General features: G+C 55.3%; 1 protein-coding gene across 2 annotated transcripts in view; it reads left to right on the top strand.

The window, feature by feature from the left end:
- Window positions 1-1,326: 1,326 nt before the first annotated feature.
- WDR1 (WD repeat domain 1) overlaps window positions 1,327-19,958 on the top strand; it is a 43,115-nt gene continuing 24,483 nt past the window's right edge. Inside the window, exons 1-3 of one of the 2 annotated variants that reach the window (XM_069593255.1) lie at window positions 1,327-1,738; window positions 2,232-2,353; window positions 13,691-13,781. In XM_069593255.1, coding sequence (XP_069449356.1) covers window positions 1,723-1,738; window positions 2,232-2,353; window positions 13,691-13,781 — 229 coding nt within the window. In that variant the 5' untranslated portion in view covers window positions 1,327-1,722. The remainder of the gene's footprint in view (window positions 1,739-2,231; window positions 2,354-13,690; window positions 13,782-19,958) is intronic. The other variant, XM_069593256.1, reaches the window with a different exon arrangement.

The following is a 19,958-nucleotide window of genomic DNA, read 5'->3' as shown; positions in this document are numbered from 1 at the left end:
TGGAGACAGGAGCAAGGCTGGGGCATTCGTGGAACACCCAGGAAGTTGAGAAAATAAACAACACCCAGGTGCTGCAGAAAATAAACAAGAGGGAGCAGAGCTGAAAGTAGAGAGTAAGATAGTCTCATGGAAACCTGAGACCTAACACATAGGGCTCAGTAGGCCATTTTCATGACTTATACCTTGAACTTTTGAGACTGAGCACCTACAGGTTTGAGAGAGTAAGGAACATTTTCAGTTTTAAAACAGGCTACAGCCTGAAGCGCAGAGATGAAGGTGGGGCAGGGTAGGAGCAAATGCCTAGAGACCAGATAGGACACACCTGTGTTCATGCAGGTGCCCCTTCAGGGCTCTGCAGGACTATTCAGTAAAGACACAAGGAATGAACCTGGATGCAATTCAAAAATAGAGCCAACCCAGGTACAATGTCCCCTGCAACTCCGAAAGATTTCCCGAGAGCCAGAGGCAAGGATAGCATGGACCCCGGGAGGTCGCACAGGCCTGGCCTGGCAGAGGAAGACACACTGACCACCTTGCTCTGGAAGCTTCCACCGCGAGCACTTCCTTATGATCAGTACATCTATTCCTATGTCTGACGCCAAGATCTTGGGTTTTTCTATTTTCATATGTTGAAAAATTTTGAAGTTTCAAATGAGTAAAGGTTAAGCATAAATTTTTCCAGTAGGTTCCAGAAAAGTCAAGGGTCACCCTGAGGTTTTTGAGTATACGTTTACCCCTCCTCTACCCGTCCCCGCAAACCCTGAGACAGTACCCAACTTGCTTTTCCCCTGGCAACGAGCCGCTGCTTCAGCCTTACAAGTGGAAGTTCCCCCTTTCTTCTAGCTTTCATTAGGAAATAAGCACTAGTTTTTTTTGTTTTTTTAGAACCTACATCCCTCCCCCCTCTGCTCTTGGGTTCCTAGTTTTCTGAAGTTTTTAAGAGAGCTCGGGCCCTGCAAAGCACATCCCTAGAACTCCTCCTGCAGCCGCTTTTTGCGAGGAAGGGCGACTACCAGTTAAACATGCTTTAAAGGAGAAAGCAAGAAAAAGGATTATACTTCTGTGTTTGCAAAACCCAAGCAGGACGCCCACTGGGCTGAAAGGCTGGCAGCTCAGTAAACGCCCGCTACGCAAACATAAGCCTTATCCTGTGCCTCTGGTGATTCCAGAGCCCGCAAAACTTCACCAAAAAAACCCCAACTTGCTCAGCCCACCCTTCCCCACCACTACCCAACCTTGCCCCACCGGCCCCCAGGCGCATTCTAACGCGCCGCACTGACCACGCCGCCTTTTCATGCGGTCGCGGTTTACGTCACTTCCGGAGGCGGGACTCATTAGGCGGGGCCCGAGCGGGGAGGGGGAGGGACCCGAGCCGGGAGGGGGAGGGGCGCGGCGGCGGCCAGGTCCGCGCAGGCTCGCCGGAGCCGCAGCCGCCGAGCCGAGCGCTTGACTATATATGGTCAAAGCTGGGGGGCGAGCCGCGCGCGCGGGGCCGCGCTTCCGGGTTCGGCGCGTCCGCAGCGGCAGCGCGCAGGGCAGGGCGCGAGCCGGCCTCGGAGACCCGGCCTCGGACCGCCCCCCCCGCCCCTCTCCGCGCCCTGCACGCCCGGCGCCGCCTTTCGGCCCCTGTCCCCGGGCTCGGCCTCGGCCAGGTCTGATTCGCGGCGCGCGCGGCCCCTGGAGGCTCTCTGGCGAGCGCGGCGCGGTAACAAGTGGGCAAGGATGCCGTACGAGATCAGTAAGTGCCGCGGCCCGGTGCGCCCCCCGCCCCGGGGGTGGGCGCCCGCCCTGCCTGCCTGCCTGGCCCCCTCGGCCATCGGCCGGGTGCGGGCGGTCCGGCGAGGTCCGCGGGGCGCGGGGGAGGGGTGCGGGAGCCGGCTGGTGAGCGCTCCGCCGCCCTCCCGGGGGCGCCGGGCGGCAGTCCCTGGCCGGCGGGGGAAGGCGAGGAGGGCGCCCCAAAGTTGGCGATGCGGTCGGGGCCCCGCGGAAGCCCCCGTATCTCCGTGCAGGGCCTGGATAAGGGAGCGCGCGGACCAGGAAGTCGCACCCGTCCCCTGCGCTCCTTCAAAGTGGCGGCCGCCCCTCCAGGTTGGAGGCAACAGGTGACCGGCAGAGACCGGTCCAGGGCCGCCCCCCCTTCTCCTTTTTTCTCTCCCCTTTTCCCTCCCCTCCGCCTTCAGCCCGGCGTGGGGCTGGCCCTCAGGTGCCTGGCTGCGTTTGTGTCTCTGCAGAGAAGGTGTTCGCCAGCCTCCCCCAGGTGGAGAGGGGTGTCTCCAAAATCGTCGGCGGCGACCCCAAGGGCAACAATTTTCTTTACACCAATGGCAAGTGCGTCATCCTAAGGAACATAGACGTGAGTACCTCGCCTCCCCCGTTCCACCGGCCGCCGCCCGGATGCCGGTTCTTTCCCTGACCACCCGCCCAGCTCTGGGGTGAATCCTTCCCCTTGCACCCTCTCCCCTCCGGCCTGGCGGCCTGGGGCGAGGACGCCACGCCCCCCTCAGCCTCGGGGACCACACCTCGGAAGCCCAGGGAGACAGTTGCAAATTTATCCAGACCCAAGTCTCTTTCTCCGTGGGGGAAGCCGAGGCTCAGATTTAGTTCCCTTCAAGTGAAGGGCTCTGGGTTTGAGAGATCGGACCTTGACCCTTGAGGTGCTTGGTGACTCGGCCTCTCTGAGCCCCGGTTTACTCATCTGTAAAATGGAGATGACTTGGGGCTCCCCGGCTTGCCCTGCTGGCCTGGGCCCCCCTGATTGAGACCCTGCCTGCCGGGCGGACACCCATACTTATGGCACACCCACGGTCCCCCAGGGTGGCAGAAGCGGGGCTCACACCCAGGTCTCCACCCTTCCGGCCTGGTCTTCCCTTTCGCGGGGTCTGAGCCCCACTGCAGAATAAGGAACCAGTTTATCCCCATGAATCATCTGCACAGGCCTCCTGTACCCAGGCTGAGAAGGCTTCTAGAGCCCATTCCTTGGGAAATCCTCGAAAATATTCCGTTACTTCTCTGTAATGATCGATATGACCTGGTGTGCTTGTCAGTCTCCCCACTGCTGAGATTACAAACTGAAATCTTTGCTGTGCCTAGACTGAGTGGGGGGTGGGGGTGGAAGCCGGAGGTACCTACATGACCATTCCCTAGTGTCTGGGGGTGAGGAGGGTTCTCTGAGCTTCCTGGGTGGGGCTTATACACAATCTGTAAGTGGATGGCTTTGATTGGTGATGCCCCCTCAAGGGATGTCAGCTTAAATTCAGGGTATGTTGGTGGTTTCCCCTGGGGCACTGGAACTGTCCCTCTGGAGATAGCCTTGCTTTCTGAACCTCGGAGCTGGCTGAAGCAGTGCAGGGGCTCTGTGGTCTTGGTGTCCTTGTCTGTGAGGTCTGAGATGCTGCTGGCTCTGCTGCCGCACCCCTCTCCGCCCCACCCCCAAGCAGTCTGCTGGGAGACAAAGCTCCATTTGGCAGTTTCTGCCCTGCCCAGGATGGCTTGGCCCCTCACTTGAAGGGGTGGGTGTGTGTGAATGTGCTTTGAAGGTGCTAACAGCTCCTCTGCTAGACACAGATTCCTCGAAAGCTGATCCCGACTCACTCAGAACTGGGGAAAACATGGGCAAGGACTTAGATCGTAAAGATCCAGAGGTCTCCAGAGAGCTTCTGAGATATTGAGAAAAGAAAAGTTGAGATGGCCCTGAGTAGATAGATACTGTAGTTTATCAAATAAAACGAGTGAAGGCATTCTCAGGGATACGGGGCAGCGGAATGAATGCTTAGGTTTGCCCCTGACAAGGCACGCACACGTCACAGCGGGTTATACTCACTTCCAGATGGGAGCCTGCCCATGAAGACCTACTGTGTGTCTGGTGCCATGAAAGGTTCTTAACCTGCAGCTTCTCCTTTAAACTGCCTCTTCCCCACCTCCCCGATCCACCCGCCCAGGGGACCCACTGCTCAGAACAGGGGTCCAGCTCAGCGAGGTAGTAGTAAGGCAGCCAGTAAACGGAGCCACTTCCAATGGAGACGCTGTTTACGGTCACAGACAAGCACCCTCTTTGCAGGAGGCATTCCCTAACTTACGGAACCTATTCTGTTTTCTGCTTGCTTGTTCTTCTGAGCTTTTTTTTTTTTTAAAATAATATTTATTTATTTTTGGCTGCGACAGGTCTTTGTTGCAGCACCCGGGCTTCTCTGTAGTTGAGGCACCTGGCTTAGTAGTTGCAACATGAGGGCTTAGTTGCCCCGAGGCTGGAGGGAATCCCAGCTCTCCAACCAGGGATCAAACCCATGTCCCCCATATTGCAAGATGGATTCCCAACCACTAGACCACCAGGGAAGCCCCTCTTCTGAGCTTTTCATCCTTAGCAGTACCCCCTCGAGTTTACCATTCTCTTTGGAGGGCGCGTCTGCTTACCTTTCCCATCTGTTTAAGTGTCTTCAGGGCCAAGACAGCACCGGGGTGCAGGTGTGTTCCTCCCACCCTGTTCAAGAAGTCCCATCAGGCATTTAGGCTTTTGTTTGATGGGAGCGGACCATTGCTGCTCAAGTCAAGGTGGGAATAATTTTTGTTAGGGCAGAGTATTCCTGGGGGGAAAAAAGACACTACTTTCATGAATATTGAAATAGGAATTCAGTCTGGTTAGAATATAGGCTGAGTCCAGAAGAGACACGAAAGGGAGGAGGGGACCAGATTGGGAAATGTCCGACAGAACGTCTGATGGGCGGCTTATACTGAACACGCCCTCCCCACAGTTGGGTTTCCCACGTGCTCATCCTCAGAATGGCGACCGCCACTCTGCCAGCTGTTCTGGCCCCAGCCTTGGACTTCCCCTTTCCACACCATATTTAGTTCTCCATTGAGTCCTATTGCCTCTGCATTCAAAGACTTCTGAATCTGACGATTTTTCACTGTTTCCACCCTCATCGTGCTATCTTGCCTGGACTGCAAAAACCAAAGGCCAAACTGGCCTTTCTCCCTGACCCTCCTCCAGCCTGCCCTCATCACTGCTGCTGGACCAGTTATTAAAATACGGGGTCGAGCTGTTCCTTGGCTCTCCCATCCGAGACCGATGGTGCCCTGTCGTCCAGCCTTGCATCCCCGACCTCTCCTCACTGCCAGCTTCCCTCCCTGGGGCTCCAGGCCCCCGGATTCCACGCCCCCTCTGGAGCTTGCTGCGTGTGGGTCTCCAGACTTGAGCCTTGCTGTGTCCCTTGTCTGCACATTCTTTGCTCAAATAGCAGCATGGCTCGCTGCCCAATTGCTGTGGCAGCTTCACCTCCTAAGTGGCCCTCCCATCCTGGCCTTCCAGGAGCCAGACGGCGAGTAGCCACTCTCACCTGCCATGTCCCGGCCTAGCACAGCGCCGGGCACGTAGTCCGGTGCTCAGTAAGTCCCTTCTTGATTGAAAGGCAGGCTGTGTGGCGGAGATGATAGGCAGCCACAGAAGGTTTACTGTATGGAAGTAAGAAAGGCTCCCCTGGTGGCTCAGATAGTAAAGAATCTGCCTGCCACGCAAGAGATGCAGGCTCGATCCCTGGGTCGGGAAGATCCCCTGGAGAAGGAAATGACAACCCACTTCGGTATTCTTGCCAAGAGAATTCCATGGACAAAGGAGCCCTGAGAGCTACAGAGAGTTGGACACAACTGAGTGGCAGATACCACCTTTATTCCCGCCAAGCAGGCGTCAGGCCCTTGCTAACCTTCCACTTGAAGCCACAGCTGTCCTTCACTTTGCTGCCTTCAAAGTTGCTTTGTGAACCAAGCATCACGGCACTTCTCAAGCTGGTGGCAAAGAGCGTTTCTCATCTGTTTTTCTCTCAATACATTTGATTGCCACACCTAGGAGAGGAGAGGAAATTCTCTGCCGGGTTAAAAGCAGGCAGTGAGATGGCCATCCAGAAAGGAACATTCCAGAAGGAGGGAGCCTGATACACTTGTACTTTTGAGGCCCTGTTGCCCTGTGCCCGCAGTGTAGTTGGAAGGTTCCTCCCTGCTCCCAGTGGCTGTGAAGGAGCCTCATCACGTTCTAAGCCGCCTGGGATCACTTCCCTGTAAACTGGCTCTGGCAAGTGAGTGCCCGCTGCCAGTAGCAGCCAGCAGATCTGCTATACAGACAGGTTTGGGGCCGGCTTTTAAAGCTCTGCAGTCCCTACATTCCAGAGCTAGAATGTACTATATGTGTGTGCAGTAGTCGCTCAGACTCTGTGACCCCATGGACTGTAGCCTGCCAGGCTCCTCTGTCTGTGAAGATTCTCCAAGCAAGAATACTGGAGCGGGTTGCCGTTTCCTTCTCCGGGGGGTCTTCTCACTATATACACACACGCACATATGTGGGGAAAATGATTATGTGAAGTTGAATCCCAGGGGTGTAGTGTTTGTAGCAGTCTGGTGTTTCTGTGCTTCAAGCACGGGCTCTGTGGGCTCATCGTCAGCAGGGCAGAGGCCAGCTGGCATGCGTGCTGCGTGCTTAGTTATGTCCAACTCTGTTGTGATCCATGGAGTGGGTTCCATGCCGTCTTCCAGGGGATCTTCCCGACCCAGGGATCGAACCTGCGTCTCCATGCCTCCTGCATCGACAGGTGGGTTCTTTACCACTTGGGCCACCTGGGAAGCCCTGGAGACCAGCGCTGATTTTCCCATGGGGTGACCTACTGCCAGTCAGCGTGCAGAAGGACCACCTTGGGCGTCCCCTTCAGGTGGGGGTGGGGTGTGTACACGAAGGGACAGATGGCCACCGGAGGACCGACCTTGTCCCTTCTGTCCCATGACACGTGCCTCAAGTCCCTGCCCCCTGCCCAGATTGACTGCGTGCTCTATGGGCAGCATGGAGATAGTGCCCCTTCCTGTGGAGCTCGCTGCCTTGGGTGGGACTGAAACAGGGCGCCTGAGGACAAAAGGAGGTGGCGTGTTTGATCGCCACCTGGACAGAAGGCCAGCGGGCAGCACAGACAAGGGGTCGGGCTAGGAGAGCTCTGGGGTCCTGTGGTCTGACCTTTTAACAAGCAAGGATGCTGGGCTCAGAGAAGGCTCCAGAGCTCTTGGGGGGTCCCGAAGGGTGGGGCCATGCTCCACTGGCTTCTGGGCTAATGATCTTCAGGTGCTTGTGCTGTGATGTCAGTGTCCACCCATTGCCAGTCATCTTGGGAGCGCCCCCCCCACCCTGAGTGTCAGCTGGCTCAGGGGATCACTTCCACTTCTCTCCCACCCTCCTTGCCCCCTCCACTTCCTGTGCTTGAGCCTGACTTGATCCTGTTATAGGTGTATATAAGCACCTGATTTGTAGCGGAGCCCAGGCCTGGCTCTGGACACTCCCCAGCAAAGGCCAGTCCTCACGGAGCTCACCGTCTCCAGGGGAAACCGACAGTCAGGACTGATGCCGAGAGGCAGAAATGTGCCAGGAGGTGTCATCCCAGAGGGCCTTGAGCAGCTGGGGGCCCAGGAAGGGACCAGTCAGGTGGAGCAGGGTTGGCAGGAGAGTCCCGCACAGGTTGTTGACCCTTGTGGCCGGAGCCCTGGGGTGGGGGGAGTTATAGGCAGGCAGGAGAGGGTGCTGGACTCTGGTGCTGGGGGTCAGGCCACCCCACCGCAGCCCAGCCCTGGCCCGAGGCCACCAGAACCACTAAAAGGTTCAACAGATGAGCCGTGTAGTCAAGTCAGTGGAGAGACTGTTCTGTAGCTAAGGTATGAGGCCGGTGCATGCATGCTCGGTGTGTCCCACTGTTTGTCACCCCACCAGCTGTAGCTCCCTAGGCTCTCCTGTGCATGGAATTTTCCAGGCAAGAATACTGGAGCAGGTTGCCATTCTGCTTCCCCGGTGGGATCTTCCCCACCCAAGGATTGAACCCACGTCTCCTGCATTGGCAGGCAGATTCTTCACCACTTCACCACCTGGGGAATTCATGTGAGGCAGGAGGGAGGCCAGTTTGGCTGCTCGAAGATGAAGGCATCGTCAGCTGCTGCATCCAGCCCTCGGTCCTGACGTTTCCCACACACATTCCTCGTCCTGCCAAGCCCAGCCAGTAGCCTTGGTGCCCAAGGTTAAATCAGTGGTTCTCAGTGAGAGGCAGTTTTGCCCCCACCCCCACCCTGTTGAGGGGTATTTGGCAATATCTCAGGACATTTTTGTGCTACTGGTATCTAGTGGGCAGAGGCCAGGGGCGTTGCCAAACATCCCACAATGCACAGGACTGTCTTGCAACAAAGAGTTCCCCAGAAATGTCAGCAGGGGTGAGCGAAGAACCCCAGTAGGTAACATCCTAACTCACCAGGTTAGCGCTGTAAAAGAAGCGTGTCCTCAGCATTTTGGGAACAAGAGGAAAGGGCCAGCTGTGTCACAGAGCCTCGAGGAAGGTTTCTGGAGCAAGGGCACTTTTGAGTTGGGTTTTGGAGGGTGAGTAAGAGTTTTCCAGGAAGGGGGGTTGAGACGACAGAGATGGGGGAGTCTGGCAGGGAATACAGGGGCACGGAGGTGGGCAGAAGTTGAGCTTGTGTCCTCTCAGCACTGTTGCGGACTCACTGTGGGCTTTGGGTGTCTGTCTTATCCTTTGTTGCTGTGTGCTTGCTCGGTCGTGTCTGACTCTTTGCGACCCCATGGACTGTAGCCCACCAGGCTCCTCTCTCCATGGGATTCTCCAGGCAAGACTACTGCAGTGGGATGCCATGCCCTTCTCCAGGGGATCTTCCCGACCCTAGGACCAAACTCACGTCTCCTGCATTGGCAGGCGGGTTCTGTACCATCTGAGCCACCATTTCTTGCCCTTGGCAGGGAGGCAAAGAAAGGGTTGCAGCAGAGCGGCAGCCCTGTCCCTGGTTACACCGTGGGGGCTGACCCTAGCCCCCACAGTCTCCCCTCCTGACCCCTCTGAAGGCCCTGGGCAGGCAGAGGGAAAGAGGGACAGGAAGGGAGGTGGCATCATGCTGGGCCCAGCAGGGAGTGGTGTGCCCACTCTCACATGGGGGGACCCCCCTGGGAACCCCTGTTCTAGGGCTTGGTTTGCTTCAGGGGCGGGGCTGGGCAGGGAGCCAGAAGGAAGGTTCTGGGCGTGGCCACTCCCACCCACCTCCATTCAGACTATACACTTCCAGGCGGGTGGCTGGGTAGCTGTCTCCATCGCTGCAAACCTCTGTTCCCTGAGTTAGGAGTCAGGCTGACAGTGACTCCAGACATAGGTAATGGAGAAGAACCAAGAGGAGCACGGCTGCTCAGCTGAGTTCAGGTCCCAGTCCCCCCCACTTACTTGGGCACATCCCTCCAAGACTCTCTGCCCCACCTCTTTGCCTGTAAAATGGGGTCCTAAGGTTACCCATAGGTACTGTGAGGTTTCAAAGAGAATCAACTGAAGGGTCACCCCAGCTGTCTGAGAGTAGTCATCAGCATATGATGGTTGTGTTTTCAAAAATGGCTGCTGGGGACTGGCATGCCACAGTCTTTTCAGAGGGTGGGGTGCAGTGGTCATAGTTGTAGTGGTGAATCAGATCTGGGCTCTGCCCTCTGTGGGGGTCCACTTGGTGAGAAGCTTTGCAGTTGTAAGAATGACATATGTCCAAGGCAGCAAATAATAAGGGTCGGAGAGTAGGAAAGGTAGTGTGGGCTTTCTGGGCTGGGAGAGATCATTTCTACCTTGGAGCATCAGGGAAGGCTTCCTGGAGGAGGCGGGGAGCCTTTGCCCAAGCGTTAGAAGGTAGTTTGGAGAAGGTCATCTGGGAAGGAAGGAAGGTATTCCAGCCTGCAGCGAAAAAAGGGAAGAATGTCAGAGCGAGTGACCTACTGGAGGAGGGCAGGGGCAGAATGGAAAATGGACTCTGGACTGTGGCTTAGGGCTGCTTCCTCTGGATGAGAGAGGGAGCCTCCAAGGTCGAGCGGGATGGGCTGGCTGAACCGTGGACTGAGCCTCTAGGTTCAGTTCTGCAGGGCTGGAAGCAGAGAGGTTTGTGGAGCTGCTTGGCAGTCACTGAGTTGGGTCCCCCGTGAGCAGAGGGCCCCGCAGGTCACATTCGCCGTGCAGGTCGGTTTCTAGGGCCTGCTTTTAGGAACTGGGTGTGTCTAGAAAGCCAGGGCTCTGGAAACTTAATCCTCCAAAAGGTCACTTTGCCTGGAGTTTGGAGGAGGCCGCCACGGGCCATCAGCAGCTCCAGAGGAGCAGGGCTGTGTCCAGTGGCTTCACTGATGTGGTGACATGTCCACAGGATTCCAGGCGTGCCGAGGCAAAGCTGCCATGCCCTGTGGCTGGGGCCACCCCTTAACCTTATCTGTAAAGTGCCGTGGTGACCTCTGGCCTCAGAGGACACAGGAATGTGAAAGCTCCTTTGGGGGCGGGGGGTGCTTTAAGAATTCTCCCTTCCACGTGTGGAAAGGTATGGGGAGAGAATGCTTCATTTGCTGGGCTGGGGATGGCCCTCCACACACAGGTGGGAGGTGGGAATGGTCCAGGGTCCTCTGAATGTGTGATCAGAGTCTGGACATAGAGCCTGGTGCGTTAGTGGAAGGCAGAGGGGTCAGTTCAGCTGTTGTCACGGTATTGTCCTGGTCCCAGGAGGGACAGGAAAAACTGGAATCTGGCCAGGGTGGGAAGATGAGGTGGATGGACTTGGGACAAGCCTAGGATCACAGGGCAGGGCAGGGCAGGGTTGAACAGCGAGCGGGTCAGGGCCGGGGCCGGGACAGGCCTGGGGTCAGAAGTGGGGTTTGCAGAGGGACACGCCAATGGTGGAGGGTGGGGGGCAGGGCTGGGATGCGCCTCGGGACCCAGCGAGACGACAGGAGGTTTTCGCAGGCTCTGCCCACATCCGCTAGGCATCCACGGGCCTCAAATGCCAAGGCTTCCTTCTGGTTTCTGCCTGAAGCCCCTGTCCCCTGATGGGGGGGGTGGTGGGGGGAGGAGGGCAGGAAGGAAGTCCCAGGGGAGGGGCGCCCCAGCCCTGCACAGCTGGGTTTGCCATGAGCCTGGGCGGTCACAGACGCTTTGGGGACAGGGAGGCGTCCCCTTTGGCTGGGGAGCTGGGGGCGGGGTTTTGCTGCTGACTCTGTTTGTTGTGTTCAGCCTGGAGAGCTCGCCCCCAGTTGTGTTGGGAATGTGGACGGGGGCGCTGGGACTGACCCAAGGTTTCACTCGCCCCAGCTGCTTTAGGGGAAGGATCTGTAGGGGCAGGACTGCCTCCCAGGACCACTGTTTAACTCACCTTCCACTTCTCCACGTGACCCCCGCCCCTTCCCGCTCCCCTTTAAGGGCAGGGCCGGGCTGGGCATCACCGTGGGCATGAGTTCCCCTGGGGGTTGGTCTCCTACCTGTTGTGCCTACATGCGGGCCTGAGAGCCCTCCGTCAGCCTCAGAACACGGGCCTTGGAGCCACCGGGCCACAGGCCGCTTTCACCAGCTTCTCTGTGAGGGAGGTTGTCCTTGTTAGAACGTTCCAGTCCAGAGGGCTAACCTGGGAAGGAGCAGGTTGGGTTCGGATGGACGTTTACTGGGTCCTACACATCATCGTTTTATTGCAGGGTAATCTAGGGACAATAAAATCCATCCGTTTCAAACGCACAACTAGAGTTTTGACAAATTAAAAGCTTTCCAGTCACTCCCATGGGCCTCTCCACCCTGCCCCCCACCCCCCAGGCCCTGGCAGCCCCAACGACAACCGGCTTTCTGTGGCCTGTGGGCTGACCTTTCCTGGACTTTGATCAGAACGGACTCCTGCCGCGGGTTCTCCTTTGCATCCAGCTTTGTCATTCAGTGTGAGGCTTTCGAGGCTCCTCCTGTGGTTGAGGGGCCTCAGCAGTTTGTGGCCTTTTGTTGCCAAGTAGTGTTCCCCTGGGTGGACAGCACTGTTTGCTTCTGCAGACACCTGGGGGTGAACCTTTGGGTTGGTTGTTCTCCACTTAGGGACTGTCATGAACTTTCATGTGTATCTTTTTGTGGGCATGCACTTCTCTTTCTCTTGGGTAAATACCTAGGAGTGGGGTTTTTGCACAAATGTTGTGTTTAACTTTATAAATAACCAGCCCAGCTCTTCCAGCTGTATTATTTTACATTCCCCCCAGCAGTAGATAAACATTCCAGACTGTACCCCACCCATCCTTGCGACCATTTGGTGACGTCAGTCTTAATTCTCTTGACCCTCCTGGGTATAGGGTAGTTTCTCACTGTAGTTCTGATTTGCGTTTCCCAAAAGGCTAATGACACTGAGCACCTTTGCACGGGTTTATTTGCCATTCAGAGTATCTTTAGATGGTTGATGTCTCTCTGATTTCACTTTTTGCTTATGTTTATTCTGCATTGGATTAATGTATGAACCACATATGTTAAGTACCTACTCTATCATGTGACACTAAGTCCTAGGGGTAAAAGGACTGTGTAAACTTTTACCCCCCCAAAAAAATAATTGAGCATCTGTCGTTTGCTAACTGCTGTGATGATTAAAGGAGATAGATGCACATGGAGCAGGTCAAAGAGGAGCTTGAGGAGAGGGATACGGGGGCCACGGACCGTGGTGTGTGTCCTTTTAGATGCTTTGCAGGCACAGGAGAGAGAGGGGCTGTCACGGCAGGCTTCACACAGATGGCTCTTCAGGCCTGATAAGTGGGTGTTAGCAGGCAGGGAGAGGTGTTGCTGGCGAGGGCACAGCATTTACGGAGACTGGGGGGCTTGCAGGAATGGTAGGAGGGTGGTTGCCGAAGCAGGGACTTAGCAGGATGCTTCTCCGGACTCTTTGGGTGAGGGGGCGGGCCATCCTGTGGCTAGAAAGAAGCTGAGAAGAGTCCGGGCCTCCGACCTTGTTGAGGGGCATTAAGAGACGGGGATGGGGAGACTGAGAGGTGGTCAGAAGAGGTGGGGGCAGTTGGGGAGGCGGGTCAGATGCGCCCGCAGCAGCCTCCCTGGGACCCGATGCGTTCACAGCCCGTAGCTGGTCCTTTCACAAGGCACTTGGCTCCTCAGCGCATATCGGCGGGTGTCGGGGATTAGATGCCTGGCTCTCTCTGCCCTCCTGGGAGGACGCTGGGTTCTGATGACAGAGCATCTGAGCACAGGGCCACAGGTTTGCTGTGTGTGCCGGGGAGTGCCGTGATCGACTTTGATAAATTGTACATTTAAGCTTGATGACTGAGTCCAGAGAGCTGCTCCTGATCTCCGACGCTGGCCCAGTTCTCACTGCAGAGTCCAGCCAGCCTTGGATTTGAGCCACGAAAGGGAGTTTCCCAAATTGAGGGATTTGAATGAGGAAGGGCCCCCCAGCTGCCTACCCGCCTCTGTGTTCCTGCTTCTCCAGGCCAGAGGCTCCGGTTTGGGTCAGACCCCACCTGGCAGCCTGGGGAGAGCTGGTTCGGAACGGGGGAGACTCGCTCTGGGGAGCTGGACTCAGAGAAGGCGGCAGCCCCCACAAGTGGGAGAAAAGAGTCGTAGATTTTTTTTTCCTAAGGAAACTTTCATGTCCCATGTGTATTTCGGAAGTATGTATTTGTTTGGCAAGTACCAAAAGAAAGCAAGTCACCTCACATATTATAAAGGAGTTAAATTGCCTAGAATTCTTGTCACCCAGGCAGGTAAGCGTACTTCTGGGGTTTTCCTTATGGAGGTTTTGGCGTCTGTATTTGTGTGTGTCCGTGGGTCATTTTCCCACCCAACTCCGTTAATCCGGAGAGTGGAAAGCAAGTTTGCCTGCTCCTGGGTTGCCTGTGTTCATTCTGGTCTCCTCTCTGCAGAATCCGGCCATTGCGGACATCTACACGGAGCACGCCCACCAGGTGGTGGTGGCCAAGTACGCGCCCAGCGGCTTCTACATCGCCTCCGGAGGTACCTGTCTGTCCGCGTGCATGGCTTCCAGCTGCATGTGATGTAGCCCACCCCACCCTCCGCCCCGAGTCCTGGGAGCCTGGCTTGGGAAGGTTGGGGGGTTGGGTGAAGGAGGCAGGGACGAAGGTCCAGGAGAGTGGGGATGGTGGGTGGGGCAGAGTGGAAAGTGTAAGCCACCAAGAAGCCCTTTTCCAGAGCTGTAGCTGGCAGTGTTCCAGCTGATTCCAACTCAGAGGTCAGCGGGTTGCTCACGAGCCGTTAGAGCAGCTGTGTTGTGATGTATCAAAGCCCATTGAATGTGTGTGTGAGTGAGTCAGCGTGTGTGTTTCTGACTTGTAGCTTTGCCTCGTGTGTGTTTCTGTGTGAGTGTGTGTGTGTCTATGTGTGTTTCTGTGTGTTTCTCTGTGTGAATGTGTGTGTGTATTTCTGACTTGTAGCTTTGCCTCATGTGTGTGTTTCTGTGTGTGATGTGTGTTTGTGTGAATGTGCAAGTATGTTTCTGTGTGAGTGTGTTTCTGTGTGTGTGTCTGTGTGTGTGTGTTTCTTTGTGAGTGTATTTCTGTGTGAGTGTGCGAGTGTGAGTGTGTGTCTGTGTGTGTGTTTCTGTGTGTGTTTGTGTTTCTGTGTGTGTTTGTGTTTCTGTGTGTGACTGTTTCTGTGTGTGTGCGAGTGTGTTTGTGTGTTTGTGTATGAGTGTGTGTGTCTGTGTGTGTGTGTTTGTGTGTGACTGTGTTTCTGTGTGTGACTGTGTGTGCGAGTGTTTCTTTGTGTGTGTGTGTTTCTGTGTGTGAGTATGTGTGTTTCTGTGTGTGACTGTGTGTGTGTGTCTCTGTGAGTGTGTGTTTCTGTGTGTGTGTGTGTTTCTGTGAGTGTATGTTTCTGTGTGTTTGTGTGTGTGTGAGTGTGTGTTTCTTTGTGTGTGTGTATGTTTCTGTGTGAGTGTGTTTCTGTGTGTGTGTGTGTTTGTGTGTGTGTTTCTGACTTGTAGCTTTGCCTTGTGTGTGTGTGTGTTTCTGTGTGTGTTTGTGTGAGTGTGTTTGTTTCTATGTGTTTCTGACTTGTAGCTTTGCCTCGTATGTGTTTCTGTGTGAGTGTGTGTGTGTCTATGTGTGTTTCTATGTGTGTGTGTATTTCTGACTTGTAGCTTTGCCTCATGTGTGCATGTGTTTCTGTGTGTGAGTGTGTGTTTGAGTGTGCAAGTGTGTTTCTGTGTGTGTTTCTGTGTGCGAGTGTTTCTTTGTGAGTGTGTCTGTGTGTGAGTGTGTGTGTTTCTGTGTGTGTGTGTTTCTTTGTGAGTGTATGTTTCTGTGTGAGTGTGCGAGTGTTTGTGTGTGTCTGTGTGTATGTTTCTGTGTGTTTGTGTGTTTCTGTGTGTGTGTCTGTGTGTATCTGTATGTGTGTGTTTCTGTGTGTGTGCGAGTGTTTGTGTGTGTATTGTGTGTGTATGTGTGTGTTTCTGTGTATGTGTGAGTGTGTGTGTGTTTGTGTGTTTCTTTGTGTATGTTTCTGTGTGTGACTGTTTCTGTGTGTTTCTGTGTATGTGTGTGTGTCTGTGTGTGTTTCTGTGTGTGTGTTTCTGTGTGTGACTGTTTGTGTGTGCGAGTGTGTTTCTGTGTGTGTGTTTCTGTGTGTTTCTGTATGTGTGTGTTTCTGTGAGTGTGTGTTTCTGTGTGTGAGTGTGTTTCTGTGTGAGTGTGTGTTTCTGTGTGTGTTTGTGTGTGTGTGTTTCTGAGTGTGTGTGTTTCTTTGTGTGTATGTTTCTGTGTGAGTGTGTGTTTGTGTGTGTGTTTCTGTGTGTGAGTGTGTTTCTGACTTGTAGCTCTGCCTCTTGTGTATGTGTTTGTGTGAGTGTGTGTGTTTCTGTGTGTGTGTGTGTGAGTTTCTGTGGGTGAGTGTGTTTCTTTGTGAGTGTGTGTCTATATGTGTTTCTATGTGTGTTTCTGACTTGTAGCTTTGCCTCGTGTGTGTTTGTGTGTATGTTTCTGTGTGAATGTGCGAGTGTGTTTGTGTGTGTCTGTGTGTGTGTTTCTGTGTGTGAGTGTGTGTTTGTGAGAGTGTGTTTCTGACTTGTAGCTTTGCCTCGTGTGTGTGTGTCTGTGTGTGTGTTTCTGTGTGTTTGTGTGTGTGTGTTTCTGACTTGTAGCTTTGCCTCGTGTGTGTGTGTGTTTGTGTGTGTTTGTGAGTGTGTTTGTGTGTGTGTGTTTCTGTGTGTGTGTGTTTCTGTGTGCGAGTGTGTTTCTTTGTGTGAGTGTGTGTGTTTCTGTGTGTGTGTGTGTGAGTTTCTGTGGGTGAGTGTGTTTCTTTGTGAGTGTGTGTGTCTGTATGTGTTTCTATGTGTGTTTCTGACTTGTAGCTTTGCCTTGTGTGTGTTTGTGTGTATGTTTCTGTGTGAGTGTGCGAGTGTGTTTGTGTGTGTGTCTGTGTGTGTGTTTGTGAGAGTGTGTTTCTGACTTGTAGCTTTGCCTCGTGTGTGTGTGTGTCTGTGTGTGTGTGTTTCTGTGTGTTTGTGTGTGTGTTTCTGACTTGTAGCTTTGCCTCATGTGTGTGTGTGTGTGTTTATGTGTGTTTGTGAGTGTGTTTGTGTGTGTGTGTTTCTGTGTGTTTGTGTTTCTGTGTGCGAGTGTGTTTCTTTGTGAGTGTGTGTGTTTCTGTGAATGTGTGTGTGTGCTTCTGACTTGTAGCTTTGCCTCGTGTGTGTGTCTTTGTGTGTGTGTGAGTGCATATGTTTCTGTGTGAGTGTGCGAGAGTGTTTGTGAGTGTGTGTGTTTCTTTGTGTGTGTGTCTGTGTGTGAATGTGTGTGTGTTTCTATGTATGAGAGTGTGTGTGTGTGTTTCTGACTTGTAGCTTTGCCTCGTGTATCCTTTCTCTGCTGCCCCTTGCCCTGTACTGAGCACAGCTCTGGCCTTAGGCAAGCACTCATTCTGTTGGGCGGTCGGGGTCCTGGCTCCCTCCAGCCGGACTTTTGTGTGACTCGGTGGGAGGCTGGGCAAGAGGAGGGACATGAGGTGACCGTGGTGAAGGAGGTGGGTTCACCCCGATGCGGTCGTGTCTACAGCTGAGAAGGCGGGGCACACAAGGTAGACTGGCTCCCCCTGCGTCTCCCATTCATTCATCGGCTCGTACACTCAGCAGGTGTTGACGGGCAGCCTTGCCTGCGTCCAGCCGGGTCTCAGGCCCCAGGAAGGGCTGAGTGGATGAGCTGATGTGAGCGTTGTCAGTTACCCCCCGGAGAGGGATGGAAGTGAGCAAATTGCTGAACGGAGTAATGGCCAGTGGAGAAGGGCAGGGATAGTACATACCAGTGGCCGCTCGTCTACACTGCCCTCTCTGTGCCTGGCAGGCGGCGTCGAGTTGTCCCTGTAGGGGTTGCCGCTTCCTAGCTGTGTTGTTGGTTAGTTGCTCTGTCCTGTCTGTCTCTGCAACCCCATGGACTGTAGCCTGCCAGGGTTCTCTGTCCATGGGATTTGGATTTCCCAGGCAAGAGTACTGGAGTGGGTTGGCATTTCCTTCTCCAGGGGATCTTCCCAACCTAGGAATCAAACCCAAGTCTCCTTTACCGCTGAGCCTCCAGGGAAGTCCTCCCACCTGTGCAAACCTTCCTTAAAATAACTCGCCTTCCTGGGCCTTGATTTAACTGCCTTGTCTATAAACCGGAGCTTTAGTTCCTACCAGGTTGGTTTGGGGAGGACCCCGGGCAGCAATGCGTGTGCTTGGGTGTCTGTGCCTGAAACTCTGGGACACTCCGGGGTGAGAGGCGTGCTCGCTGACGGCTGATGCCAGCCGCCCAGGGTTGTGTGTGTGGGGCTCGGCCAGGAGCTGGCACGAAGTGGGCCCTTAATGATTTGTATGTTTAGACCTACTCTTGATTCCATCTGTAAAACTTGCTCTAATTTATATCCTATGATTTACTCTAGCCCTGTGATTCCCCACCCCTGCTGGCCCTGCTTTGCTTGCCAGCACAATGCCTCTTCATTTAAAGCCCAGGATTTGGCCCTGGTGCCTTTTAAAATGTGTCTTCTCAGGAGAGGAGTATGGTTGGCGCAGCTCAGCAGCCTGGTGCTGGGAGCCGCAGCCCGGCTGCTGAATCACTCGCGAGCCCAGGCCTGCCCTCCGGTCCCGGGGCAGGTCATTGAACCAGCAGGAAGCACAGTCCTCGCCTGCTGGTACAGAGGCCGTTGCAAAGGACAGTCCGCAGAAGTAAAGGCTCCATCTCACGTTTTCCCTCTCGTGCAAGCTCCCGGGTTTGGTGGGGAAGTGAGTGGGGTGGGGCTGTTAGCTGGCAGGCCGTGGGTGGTGTGCTTTACGTGGGTGGTGTGCTTTACGTTTCTAGCAAGCTGGTCCTTTGAATGGAGCAAAGACCAGGAAACATGTACTGCGCGGAGATTAGTGCTCTGGGCTAAAGATAGTGTTGCGTGTAGAGTATGGAGCTGGAGAGGTGCCGTGCTCTCTGGCTAAAGTGGGTTACCCAGCACCTGCTATGTCCAGGGTGGGGTTGGGGGGCCTGGGACCTCAGGAGTCCTGCGGTCACTCCCAGTCGGGGATCCAGCCTCAGATCTGTGAGTCTTTAGATCCCCGTAAGTTTGGCTGGTCCACATCAGGTAAAGGATCGAACCTTTCTGAAGACCTGGGTGAGGGGCCCAGTCCCCCAGCCCCTAAACCAGACAGCAGTGTATGCCTTTGGGGACCCTCGCTCCTGGCTGGTGGTCCTCAGGGTAGAGCCATTCCAGGGCCTGATTTACCTTTCTAGGGGATCTTCCCAGGCTGCTGGGGCTGCATAGGGGTTTCCACCCCTGACACCACAGTGATGCTGGTGTGAGCCCCACACAGTGTGGGGCACAGGCTCACCATGAGCAGATCCTGTTTCTTTTCTGGATGCAGCTTATTGTCTGGGGAGAGACCCTCTTGGATGGTGGAAGGAGGCCTTGTGGAGGGAGGGAGCCCTTCCCCCCGCCCTGTCTGCCCCCGTGCACTGTGGGTCTCTGCTCTGGGGCCCTGTGAGCGCAGCACGTGGATGCGTGCTTGTGTTTGCAAGCAGGGGCCTGGTCTCCAGGGGTACCCGCTTAGGGCTGCCCTCAGCCAGTGGGGCCACGCCTGTTCTCTAACCCCTCTGTTTCCAGCCCAAGTGCTCCTGAAAAGAATTAAATGTACCAGCAGGGCTCATCAGAGGGGGCTGATGGTCCAAGTCAGGGTCGGGGGGCAGGTGGTGGAGAAGAACTGTGATGCCAGGCCTGTTAAGGGGAGAGTGAGCTGAGGGCAGGGCAGGCGGTCCCCCCCTGAGCCTGGGGAGGGGGAAAACAGCTCTGCTGTCTTGGGGACCAGGGGTGAGACTGTTTCTGACGTGTGCTGCAGATGCTGCTGTGTTCTCCATAACTCCGTGTAGCACCCTGGGCTGGCCTGAGCGCGGGGACTGCACGGCCTAGTACATGGGTGAATGTGAGCACACACGTACACGTGAGCACGGGCGTTGGTGTACGTGTCCTTCCTGCACACACAGTACACCTTTCCCTTCTCCGGCCTCTTCCCCTTTCTTGCCTTTCCCTGCCGGACCGTGGGTTCAGCTAAGGGGCTTAACTCGCTCGGGTCAGCTTTTGCACTCACCTTGGGCAGCATGCCAGGCTGTCCGGCTGGACCAGTCCAAAGACCAGGGCCCCCTCATCCGTGCTGTTCACAGGGAAGCCCATGTTCCCTTCCAGCTGTCCCACGGCCAGACGGGAGCCCTGGGTGTGCGCCCGCAGAGGCGGGGTCCCCAGTGACCTCTGCAGAGCCTTAGGCAACCCACTGACCAGTTAAAGACTAACTCATCTAGACTGCAGCGGACTGGGGGCTGGTCTGAGACTTTGCACGTGTCGACTCACTTTGTCGGCACAACAGCTCTCTGGTGGCTGGTTATCCCACCTCGGGTGCAGTCGTAGGGGGTGTTTTAGACCTGCAGAGCCGCAAGGGGCAGGGGTCGCGTCTGCAGGGGATGCCTACCCTCAAGTGGACCCAAACAGGAGACAGTAGCTGTTCCCCTGGACCTCATGTTCAGTGAAGCGGCCAGGAATCCTGGAAGCAGGGTGAACAGAACTGCTGGGGGGATGGGACTTCCCTCGCCACCCCACCCCCACCCCCGACCCACGTGGGGCTGAGCTCCTAGCCAGCCGTGAGAGTTCATGTAAAACACTCCGCCTTTGCTG

This window comes from Ovis canadensis, chromosome 6, assembly GCF_042477335.2.
Source record: "Ovis canadensis isolate MfBH-ARS-UI-01 breed Bighorn chromosome 6, ARS-UI_OviCan_v2, whole genome shotgun sequence".
NCBI lineage: Eukaryota > Metazoa > Chordata > Mammalia > Artiodactyla > Bovidae > Ovis > Ovis canadensis.
This window is presented reverse-complemented; position numbering and strand designations above follow the sequence as displayed.